The 12059-nt window shown below is 47.4% G+C and overlaps 1 protein-coding gene across 1 annotated transcript; it reads right to left on the bottom strand.

Annotated features, from left to right (window-relative positions):
- Nucleotides 1-3706: 3706 nt before the first annotated feature.
- On the bottom strand, nt 3707-5235 carry LOC145801006 (uncharacterized). Its single transcript, XM_082891031.1, has 3 exons — nt 4648-5235; nt 4466-4564; nt 3707-4257 (listed from the first exon to the last, which is right to left on the bottom strand). Exons 1-3 carry the CDS (start codon nt 5050-5052, stop codon nt 4126-4128), a joined length of 636 nt encoding a protein of 211 aa, XP_082747157.1. The 5' UTR covers nt 5053-5235; the 3' UTR covers nt 3707-4125.
- Nucleotides 5236-12059: the final 6824 nt, after the last annotated feature.

Below are 12059 nucleotides of genomic sequence, written 5' to 3'. Positions count from 1 at the left end.
TGAATGGGGTAATGCTGGCTAGAAAGATCCTCAGACAGGGCTACTACTGGTCAACCATGGAGGAGGATTGTATTAGTTTTGTTCGGCGATGCCACAAGTGTCAAATTCATGCAAACCGCATGAACATCCCACCGTCAAAGCTGTACAACATGACTTCACCATGGCCTTTTTCGGTTTGGGGAATTGATGTGATCGGAGCTGTTACCCCGAAGGGGTCAAACGGGCATGAGTTTATCCTAGTAGCGATAGATTATTTCACAAAGTGGGTCGAGGCCCAATCATACGCGGTGTTGAAGGCGTCGCACGTCGCAAAGTTCATCAGAAACAACATCATCTGTCGCTACGGGGTGCCAAACGAGATAATTTCAGATAATGGTTCCCACTTCAAGAAAGAAGTGATAGACTTGTTGGAAAAATACAATGTGGCTTTCCATAAGTCATCTACATACCGGCCGCAGACCAACGGAGTGGTTGAGGCCGCCAACAAGAATATCAAGCATATACTGCAGAAGATGGTGGGAACCTATCGGGATTGGCCAGACAAGCTGCCATTTGCTCTGTGGGGCTACAGGACTTCAATCAGAACTTCTACTGGAGCAACTCCATATTCATTGGTCTATGGAATGGAGGTTGTTCTACCCATCGAGATTGAGGTTCCGTCGTTACGAGTATTGGCTGAGTGCCAAATAGCCGAAGCAGATTGGCAGCAAAGCAGATTCGAAGAACTCATGCTCTTTGATGAAAGAAGACTGAAAGCACTGTACCACATCCAAGGCTATCAACGCAGAATTGCCCGGGCTTTCAACAAGAAGGTTAAGTCCAGGAATCTGAAAGAAGGAGATTTGGTGCTAAAAGACAACCGAGCTCCCATCCACGACCCAAGGGGCAAGTTCAAACCCAATTGGACTGGTCCTTACATCATCAAAGCTATCTGGTCAGGTGGAGCTGTGGTTCTGATGGATCTAGATGGCTTGGAGTTCTCACAACCGATCAATATGGACAAGTTGAAGAAATATCACCCTTGAGAGGCTCGCTAGGCCGAAAACCCGAAAGGGCGACCTAGGCAAAAGTCAGAGCACAAAAAAATTAGAAAATATAAAAACTGAGCTCGCAAGGTTGAAAACCCGCAAAGGGCGGCCTTGGCAAAAGTTAGAGCGCAAAAGGAGAGTGAAAATACTCGAGTGAACCCGGGCCTGAACTACGTAAGGCTTGATTCCCATCTTTGGGATACGTAGGCAACTTCACCTTGAAGTTCAGCCATAAACTTTTCCCCGATCAACTCTGTCCATTTTGATCATCTCAGTCATCTTTATCCATCAGCATTTATCGCGATCTCCGGTACAGTGCTGCTCAGACTAGGGGCAACTTTCCGTTGCCACGATGGTGCAAAGTTACTCAGACTAGGGGCAACTTTCCAGTTGCAGGGATCTGGGGTTGTGCATCTCAGTGACAGATCTTCGGCGTGTCCAGTTCTGATCCACATCGAAAATAGTTTTGAAAAGTTTTAATAAAAGTCGACTTTGTTCAAATTAATCTTTTTACGACTAAGACCATTTTTGGACCAAAAGCGGAAAATTTTCAGTACCACAACCTTCAATTTCATTGATTTCAAAATAGAGTTCTCCTGCTCTTGCATACAATCGAGGTTGCTTTTTAGTACATTCATAAAGAAAACTTGAAAATGCTAAATAAGCAATAAATTTGGGGCATAGTTAAATCAAGTATCTCTGCGTCCCCTCCCAGAGCTGGACGAAGCATCTGATGCCAAGCTAGGCCCAACCTGTGCCTCCTCATTGAGCCAATCCAAGCACTCATCGGACAAAGTGCAACTGAAAATGGAAGCAGGGGCCAGGAGCTCTCTAGTCCTCCATGCTGTGGCATATCGGGCAAGCTGTGCACCCTTGACCGGGAAAGCGGCTGGGTACTCAATCCCCTCCGGTGGGCAGGTCTAATCATGACCAAACTGACGCAGGAACCGGAACGGAAAATAAAATACGCAGTGGGTTAGACCAATCAATTGGATCCCAATCAGCCGGGACATACTATAGCTCATTGCCGGGAGGTTGAGCCAAGGACAACGCCAAGCAATGCCGTCTGCAGACAAATTGCACATCCAATCGAACCACCACCTTTCGTCAAGAGCATTGACTAGGCGCTGTCGAAAGAAGTAGCCTCGAGCTGAATAGGCCGGGCAAGAGTCCACAACCTGCAACTTGTCCATTAACCATACCTAGGGGAGGGATGGAAAATGAGAGAATAAAGAACAGAGAGACGTACGATGAGAGAAAAGTAAGACAAGGGTTTTGTGAGAAAAAAAAAACCGAGCCTGAGGGTTGAGTAATGTGAGCAAATATATATGTAAGGTCGGGTGGGAAACATTACCTGCAGCAGCAGTGGACTCCCAGCAAACCTAGTCGCCTCCCGGCGATAGACAGAATCTAAGCCCATCAGTGTCTCGGCCAAGGTCATGGCAATACAGCTCTTTCCTTCTCTCAAGCCTTGGGCAACTTCAATCAGGCGAATGCTAGCTCCGCCGAAGCCCGAGGAAAGTAGAAAGTGAGACAACAAACATAAGCAGAGGGCGTGTTGCCGGAAACCCTGCCAATAATGGTTGCTGCGGTCACAGGCGTCGGAAAAACGATGGATCAAGCCGAGGATGTCCAGTTCCCCACTGCAGATCAGAGATCGAGTGTCATGCGCCGTGAGCCCACACATCCGCCCTAAAGCCTGAGCATGGCCAAAACGGAGCTGGGGCAAGATCACTTCAGAGCATTCAGACTCCATCAAAACCTGAAAATCTTCGAAAGTAGGACATACCTCTTGACCGCCGAAGCTAAAAACGTGCGTCACTGGGTTCCAGAACCTTGCTGCGGCATGGAGAAAAGGGAGCTGTAGTGGAGTACGGCTCAGCGTGAATAGTGCATTCAAGCCAAAACCCCGAAAGTTCAGCTTTTCCGAGCCATCTAGAGAAGAGATCCAAGATGTGAGATTTTCCGCAAGAAACGCCTCCATCTTTGTGTAAAACTAAGATGAAATGAATGTTCCCGAAGTTGAGGCTTTTATAGAGGGAAAAACACTATTCACGGGGACACGTGTCAAAAACCAGGTGGCTGCAGGAATAAGTGGCCGGCCGGCCACCTTTTCTGGCTGGCCAGCCATTTACTTTTTACAAAACTGGCCGGCCGGCTCCCTCTCTCCACAAAATTGGCCGGCCGACTCCCAAAGGTGGCCGGCAATGCTGCAGTGTATCCCCTTGGCCCTGTTTTACCCTTCGAGGGAAAATTTCAAGCATTTCCATGCAACGGGAGAGTCAAAGGCCTTCATTTCCCTCTGTTTCGGATGCGTTCCGGTGCCCAGATCGTCCGAAGTACACTCTGTTGTTGCCAAGTTCTGTTTATCGAGTTGTTGTTTTACTTATCGAGTTGTTTGTCGAGCGGACGTGTTTCGTGTTTTTGAGTCATTGCGCTCTGTTTAAGCAATCTTTGTTTAAGTCTTGTTTATCTGCGTTGTCAACGTTATTGCATTTTGTTTATTAAGTTGTAAGCTTCCTAAGGTTCTATTATATCTTAGTAAGTTGAGTTGCGTAGTTTGTTGCGTCGGTTAACTACCTGACTTGGTGATTACACAATGCACATTACCATTCAATTTCATTTTTGTGCAAAATAAAATGATGCGATACGATGCTAAAGTTTAAAATACAAACACCTTTTCAAAAGCTGTTTCATTCCATCATGCTTTACAACAAACAAAGGTACAAGTTTTACAAAAAATAAAACTGCCTAACAATGTGCAAAGTGCTACAAACTACTAGCAAAAAGAAAAATAAAGCAGGAAACAGGAGCATCAATGTCCTCGGGAGCGGGAATGAGAAGCACTCCTCATCATCATCATCTGGGTCGGAGCTGTCATCCTCAGGATCCCCCTCAGCCTCGCCTCTATTCCCCGAACCAAGACCGGAGCCCCCCTTCTCAGCAGATGTCTCTGACTGACGGTCGGTAGCCTCCTCCTCCTCCTCATCATCCTCCTCCTCCTCCTCCTCATCAGGCTCCGCCTCTACAACGTGAGCCCTGCGTCTGCGGACAGGCCCTCCTCGAGCTCCTCGAAAAGGCCTAGATGGCCGGCTCCTCAGAAAGGCCGGGATGGCCCAGCCCCCTGAAAAGGCCCGGATGACCCAACTCCCTGAAAAGGCCCAGATGGCCCAGCTCCCCAAGGAGGCCCAGGTGGCCTGGCCTGCGGCTGACCGGACCATGAAGGCATCTGAAAACAAAAAGTTCAATTCAAATACATCAGTCCAAATATAAACATCAGATGCAGATACAAGCAAAGGCTACGTGAAGTGGGTGCATGTAAATACAGTGTACAAGTGGGGTGTGTGTCAGATGTGCTCTGCACAAGTAGTCTATCGATGCAGTAGAAATCAGCATGTCATCAGAAGTATGATAAATGCCAGAAAACTGAAGGGTACCTGAATGCCCGCGACAGACAACTGTGCCTCCCTACGCAGGACCATGCCCTCGAGTGTGGCCACCAGTCCAACCACCTCCTCCATGTACCCTCGCGGTGGCTGCGAAAATGAGCTCATAATCATCAGTGAATAAAAGAATGTCTAAACGTCTGAATGATGAATGAAAAAATAGTGGGGCATACCAGCGGTGAGTCAGGATCAATGGCGTACCGATCACTGGGCATCGGAGGCTCTAGCGGGATCGGGGTCGGAGAGATAGCCCCATACTGCCACGCCATCAACTCAGTTGGCATATCTGGCCATCCAGGATGAGGATAAGTCGACGGAATCGGAGGAACCGGTCTACCCCCACCTCTAGATGTACCAGCCCTACTAGTAGAAGGGGCGTCTGCAGCCCGAGCCCGGGCCTGGCCCGAGGATGACATACCAGCAGGCCTCGTCATCGGGGTACGAGCTCCCGTCAATGGAGGCATCAAATATATGTGACGGTAAGTGGCATAGTCCCCCTCCTCAAGATATAGTAAAGCATCACTACCCAGCATGGCGCCGACTACCTCCGAGAAAGAGAGCCTGTCAGCAGTCCGCATACTGACTGGGGGTACTGCGGGAGGATCCTGAGAAAGATACCCCCATACCTGACGTAGAAAGCGTTCCCCCAGGAACCATGCCCTGCCAACCGGCCCTTCGAGCAGGACCCTATACTGGGAGGTGTCTGACCCTCCGGTATATTGATGTCGGAGACCATCACCCAGGAGCGCCCAAGGCTGCCATGAGATCTGCGGATGATAAATGCATAAACCAATCAGAAATCAGGAATATACAGAGCAAATCAAAGATGAAAATGAAAGGAACTGAAAGTTCTGAAGTACCTCCGAATGTCGCACAGTGTCAAAGTACTGTCGTAGGTAAATGAGAGTCTCTCGGGGTCTCGGCCGGTGCGGGCCCTCGAACACTAGTGAATATGGGGTCATGGGAGGCCCTGCCACCTCCAACTCTGGGGCTAATGCTGGGAAGTATACATAGACCCATAGCTGAGAAAAGCAGTGCAGAATGTAAGTACAAAGTGCTGAGAACAGAATACAGACTGTAAAAGTGCGCTGTGTGTGCAATGTACAAATAATGAAGAGCAGAAATGTAAATCAAAGGGACATAAAAGTACCTCCCAGGCTCTCCAGTAGCCCCCAAGTAAATCTCCCCGCCCGCGGGAGGTCGCACTCATATAAAAGTAAAGGGTAGCCAGGCCGGCGCCACCCCAGTCGTATCGACTGACCTGTGATAGGTCAACCAGAGCACTCAGCAGGTATAGCCCGACTGTGTTCCCTCTATCGGCGAACAGGGTAGTCCCGAAGAGGAACATAAGGAAACCACGGGCGTACTGCTCCGTCTCCTCGGGAGTCTCGGGCACCATCTCTGCCCACCGGAAGTGGGAAAAGAACCAAGTGTATCGGACTCTCCCAGAAACCCTGTCAACAGGCGGGCGAGCCCCCAATAGATACATCCAAGCGGCCTCCCACTCGCCCATATCCTCATCATAGGGGATGGGCCAACCTCCTATGTCCAGGCCGGTCAGCACAGCAAAATCTAGAGGCGTCATGGTCATGTCTCCAGTGGCAGAGAAATGAAAGGAGTTGGTGGTGTCCCACCATCTCTCTACCAAGGCTGCCATCAAAGTCCTCCTGGCAGAACAACGTGACAACCCAATGCAGAAAGGCCCGAATCCTGCAAAGTCTACTAAATCCCGGACAGCCTCCGGGAGCTCAGCATACCAATCCCTCGCGGCAGTAGAGCCATATCCTCGTACACTGCGAGAACCAACCTGCATTCAGAATGAATACACGTGTCAATAATGAAATGAATGGGCTGCGTGCCGATGAAATGAAATGGGCCGCGTGCCAATGAAATGAACTGGGCTGTGTGCCAATGGAATGAAATGGGCTGTGTGCCGATGAAGTGAAATAAGCTGCATGCAAATAAAATGAAGTAGCCGTGTGTTCAGAAGTGAAGTGTACGGGTTGCATGTTCAGAAAATTTAAAGTTTGGGCTGCGTGTTCAACTTTCAATCAGTGTGGGCTGCGTGTTCACTATTCTAATCTGGGCTGCGTGTTCAGAAAATTTAAGTTTGGGCTGCGTGTTCAACTTTCAACTAGTGTGGGCTGCGTGTTCACTATTCTAATCTGGGCTGCGTGTTCAGAAAATTTAAGTTTGGGCTGCGTGTTCAACTTTCAACTAGTGTGGGCTGCGTGTTCACTATTCTAATCTGGCCTGCGTGTTCAGAAAATTTAAGTTTGGGCTGCGTGTTCAACTTTCAATCAGTGTGGGCTGCGTGTTCACTATTCTAATCTGGGCTGCATGTTCAGAAAATTTAAGTTTGGGCTGCGTGTTCAACTTTCAACTAGTGTGGGCTGCGTGTTCACTATTCTAATCTGAGCTGCGTGTTCAGAAAATTTAAGTTTGGGCTGCGTATTCAACTTTCAATCAGTGTGGGCTGTGTGTTCACTATTCTAATCTGGGCTGTGTGTTCACTATTCTAATCTGGGCTCCGTGTTCAGAAAATTTAAGTTTGGGCTGCGTGTTCAACTTTCAACTAGTGTGGGCTGCGTGTTCACTATTCTAATCTGGGCTGCGTGTTCAGAAAATTTAAGTTTGGGCTGCGTGTTCAACTTTCAACTAGTGTGGGCTGCGTGTTCACTATTCTAATCTGGGCTGCGCGTTCAGAAAATTTAAAGTTTGGGCTGCGTGTTCAACTTTCAACTAGTGTGGGCTGCGTGTTCACTATTTAACCTGGGCTGCGTGTTCAGAAAATTTAAAGTTTGGGCTGCGTGTTCAACTTTCAATCAGTGTGGGCTGCGTGTTCACTATTCTAGTCTGGGCTGTGTGTTCAGAAAATTTAAAGTGTGGGCTGTGTGTTCACTTTCGAATTCGGGCTGTGTGTTCAACAAATCAGTGTTTGAGCCGTGTGTTCACCTCTTAACTAATGTGTACTGTGCGTTCGCAATTAATTAATGAGCCGAGTGTTCAGAAATTCGAGTGTTTAAACTACATGTTCAGGATGCAAGCAAAGTACTATGTCATAAGCTAAACTGCGTGTTCAAGCATAGCAAAGGTGCAAAATATACGAAAAATGCAGAAAATGAAGTAAATACCTCTCGGGCCTCATGAGAGAGGTGATGCTCTGGCTCTCGGAGAAGCAGATCCCCAGGTGCTCGCTTATCAAAATTAGTGAAATGACGGAAAACGGCACGCGGAAGGACATGTGCTGGCGGATTGTACCTCCCGGGAATAAAAGGGCGGACCCTCGGGGGTAGAGTCATGGGATCAAAATCGTCCCCGACACCCGGAAAGCCTCCACCATGGGGAGAATTACTCGCCATTTTAAAAGAATCTGCAAAAGGAGCAAAAATGAGCGAAAATGAGCCAAAATTGGAAAAAGTCAACAAAAGTCAACTCTCGGGAAAGGAAAAAGTCAACAAAAGTCAACTCCCGAGAAAATCTTCCAAATATTAAGACAAACTTACCTCAAGTGGCGAAAATGAGAAAAGAAGCTCCGAAACCGAAATTTAATCGCTTCAAAGTGTTTGAAACTGAATATTTTTGCGAAAACAACTTGCGTGGGGCGTTGGAAAACGCGTATGGAACTCAGATCTGGAGAAGAAAATGTTGTAGGAGGCAAGAGAGGAGAAGATCTCGGCTGCATTATATAGGCTCCAAGTCTTGGGATAAAGGAGCATGGAGAAAGGAGGTGAAAGAACCAAAATGCCCTCGGATTTGGGCATATGGCCGGCCGGCCACCTTTTCTAGCCGGCCAGCCATTTCCTTTTTGGAAAACCGGCCGGCCAGCCAATTCCTTTTTGCAAAAGTGGCCGGTGGCCTCCCCTTGGGAAGATAAACGGCCGGTGGTGTCCCCCACATGCCCACCTAGCTCTCTGCAAATTTTGAGGAAGATTGGAGTTCCCGGAACCTGAAAAAATTCAAGAAAAGTGCACTTTCTGTCGCGAAATGATCCGCCGGGACTTCAGCTTCAAGTTCTGACATATGTCTCATCATCATTCATCGAAATTGAAGTGTATCCTTTTTTGAATGTGTTGTAGCCATTCCGGGAAGCGGATCGGAGGCCGTGATCGAGTTGCCTTCGCCGAAACACGCGTTCCCATTGCTCGTTGTTTCGTAACAAACGGGCACGTTGACTTATGCTCGCTTTGCACTATCATGCACATAACTTGCATTCTCATGCGCATACTTGCATTATTATGCACATTCCTTGATGTTGACCATACTTCTGTGCTTGAGCATGCATTGTCACGCATGTTCCACTCTTGCATTACGATGCATTCACTCATCGGCACTGCGTGTGTCAAACTTTCGGAATCACATTAAATATATGTTGGTAGCATATTGTACTTGTTGCAATTTCTCTCTTTTATAGGCACGATATTGTATGTACGGTTCAATTGAGGCTGGTGCGACCAGACGAATCGCGCAGGTATCGTATCTTCTCCGAGTGAGACGTGGCGGGGATTGAATAATCCTCCGCATTCTTAACTGCATGAAATGTAGTTGTTGCCTTGCATTCTTGCTTAAAACTGTTGCATCTATTTGCGAATACTTGCTTCATTACAGCTTGCTGCATTTGTATGACCATTGAATTACCTCCGGCTCTGTGCATATCATTTTGCATTTTGCCCCCTTTGCCTGCGGGCCTGCCTGCGGGCACATCTCTGTTTACTTTGTACGCTTGTCTAAGTCTTCGGCCTTGTCAAAAATGGGTCGTCTCTGGGCTTTGACATTCACTCCCGTCACTTGTGACTTTCGAGTTCTGTCAAAGAGGGGCAACTGTAGGCACCCCATTTTTGACCGACCTTAAGACTCAGACGTCACTGATTGAGCGCTTGGTGATGTTGCATAATGTGCTCGTTCAGAAGTTTCAGAGTTGCGGCCGTGAGCCCTGCCTCCAGACTTCCGAACCTTCTTTTGTACCTTGCCTTGGTTTGCGAACCAGGCTCGATTTTCTCGGTTTCTTTTCCTGAGGGAAGGGAGAGGTCCCGTAGACCATCTCTCAATATCCGTAGGCTACATTTTGTGGCCGCAGGCTATTTTGCCCATTTCGGAGTCCGATTTCCGATTTTTCGGGATCGTTGGCCATGTGCCTCGGTTCGGGACCGCCTAACCATCTCCGTTTGTTCTGATTCTTGGCATACTTCCTTTATACTCCCTTTTGAGGGACACTGGGGTCTGAGAAACCCACTTCGTGGCCGAATGCCACTTTCGGTGCTTAACAGCCCATTTTCGGGACCTCGAACTGCGCGTTTTGGCCCCCGAACATTCGTTTTGCAACGGTTTTCGTTCATTTTTGGCAGGTACCTCTGTTTTATCACTTGGGAGGATCCTAAAAGTTGGTGGCCGGCCAGTAATTCCACCTGACCCTTTTGAACCCCTCCTTCCGGGCTAATGTTGAACACCTTGGGGTCACATTCTTGAACTTTGAACCACATATTTGTGATGTACACACATGGGAGGGCCCTAAAAATTGGTGGCCGGCCAGTAATTCCACCTGACCCTTTTGAACCCCTCCTTCCGAGCTAATGTTGAACACCCTTAAGCCACTTTCTTGGACTTTCAACCACATATTTGTGATGTACACACATGGGAGGACACCATCATGTGGTGGCCGGCCACTAAACCAGCTTGACCCTTTTGACCCCTAGCCGGCCGGCTAGGGGGTGTGGCCGGCCGGCCACCTGCAACCAAAATACTTGGCCGGCCGTAATCCTCACACTGTTCACTTTACAGCTGTATAGCTTTATCCCCCGGAAAATATTTGTATCCAGGGGATATTTTGTGGGGGAAAGTTGGCCTCCTTTTCCCCCACCTTTACACCCCCTTTTTGGTCCATACAACCAGCAGGCAATATCATATTTTGGGGTTAGAAAAAATTGTCTTCAAGCCTCAATACACATATCTCCCTCCATCTTCCTCATTTTCCTAAAAATCCTTAAGTCCTACACCTTGTTTTCTTCATCACCACCAAGCTCTACCACCACCACTCCATTTCAGCAGCAAGGGGAAGAATTCCAGCAGCTTAGAGTCATCAAAATTGGTCCAAGAAGCAACAAAAGACTTGTCTCCAAGGGTGAGTTGCCATTTCCCCTTTTTTGAGCTTTTCTTTGCAATATTTCTTAGCCATCTATGCTTTTTGCTTTGAGCTCCGGCCATAACTGAAAGTGGCCTTCTTTTGAGCTCATTTTCATGTCTCATTAAGGGCTCAACCCTGTTTGAGCCCTCCATCTTGCACTTGCTTCATTATCCCTCTAAAATGTCATTTTCTTGCATGATATTTTTAGCTTGTGTGTGATTTGTTTTGGAGTATGTTGTAAACTGATAATAGGCTTATTTTGAGCCTCTCTTCAACATTGAAGAAGGGCTCAACACTGTTTGGGACCTCCATGCTATACTTGCCTTTATACTCCTTTTTTGGTCCCATTTTTGCATGCTTTGGCAGCCTATCATGCTTTCGTTTTTGGCCATTTTACAGTTCTGAAAATAGTCTTATTTTGGTCCATTATTCATGTTTCATTTAGGGCCTTTCATGGTTTGGGACCTCCATATGCCACTTCATGTTATATCTCTCTTTTGGTCCCCATTCTTGCATGTTTTGTTAGCCTATCATGCTTTTGTTTTTGGCCATTTTACAGGCCTAGAAATAGTCTTTTTTTGACCTTCTTAACATGTTTTATTAAGGGTCTTTGGCTGTTTGGTGAATATTTTGCATACCTCATGTTATAGCCACTTTTGAGCCTCATTTTTGCATTGCATTTCTAATATATTTGTATACTGTTTTTGGGGCTGCCATAGACTGTAAAACATCATATTTTGGGTCCCTCTTCAACATTGTTGAAGGACCCTAACCTGTTTGGGGCCAGCAGCTATGAGTTTCTTTTTAATCTCATGTTTAGGGCCATTTCTTGCATGCTAGTTTTTCCCTATCTCGGTTTGCTGTTTGGCCATGTTTTGTACTGGTAAAATGCTAATTTTGGGACTGCCTTGCTTCTGTCTTTACATTTCATGTACCAATTTTGCATGTTTGGCATAGCTATAGGCCATTTCGGATGCCAAAATTCGTGTTTCGGGACTATTCTGTGCATCGGGTGTGTTTTCGCCTCATTTCGGGGCCGTTTTCCCCCACGTTTCATTGCTGAAAATCCATTAGCATGCTTATATGTCTTTTCCATGCCATTGCATTGCGTATGCCATTGCATTGCGTATGCCATTGCCTCGGTTTGCGTGCCCGTGTGCACGCATTTTGAGGCACTTCATTTTCACCCATCGGCCTCTTATGTGAGTGTGGCTGAGGCTCTCTCATGTTAGTATAAGTCCATATTGCATTCTATATGCCATTTCCATGCCATTGCATTGCGTATGCCATTGCCTCGGTTTGCATGCCCATGTGCACGCATTTCGAGGCACTTCATTTTCACCCATCGGCCTCTTATGTGAGTGTGGCTGAGGCTCTCTCATGTTAGTATAAGTCCATATTGCATTCTATATGCCATTTCCATGCCATTGCATGTGTATACCATCGCCTCGATTTGCGTGCCCG

This window comes from Camellia sinensis, chromosome 10, assembly GCF_055761805.1.
Source record: "Camellia sinensis isolate YWXY chromosome 10, ASM5576180v1, whole genome shotgun sequence".
NCBI classification, from domain to species: Eukaryota; Viridiplantae; Streptophyta; class Magnoliopsida; order Ericales; family Theaceae; genus Camellia; species Camellia sinensis.
Note: the sequence above shows the minus strand (reverse complement) of the source record. Positions and strands in the feature narration are given on the sequence as shown.

Coding starts and splice junctions, on each gene's coding strand:
- LOC145801006 (XM_082891031.1), bottom strand. CDS start 5,052: ATGCGGACTGCTGACAGGCTCTCTTTCTCGGAGGTAGTCGGCGCCATG. Junction 4,565..4,647: donor TTGATCCTGACTCACCGCTG/GTATGCCCCACT, acceptor TCATTTTCGCAG/CCACCGCGAGGGTACATGGA. Junction 4,258..4,465: donor TGTCTGTCGCGGGCATTCAG/GTACCCTTCAGT, acceptor TTTTGTTTTCAG/ATGCCTTCATGGTCCGGTCA.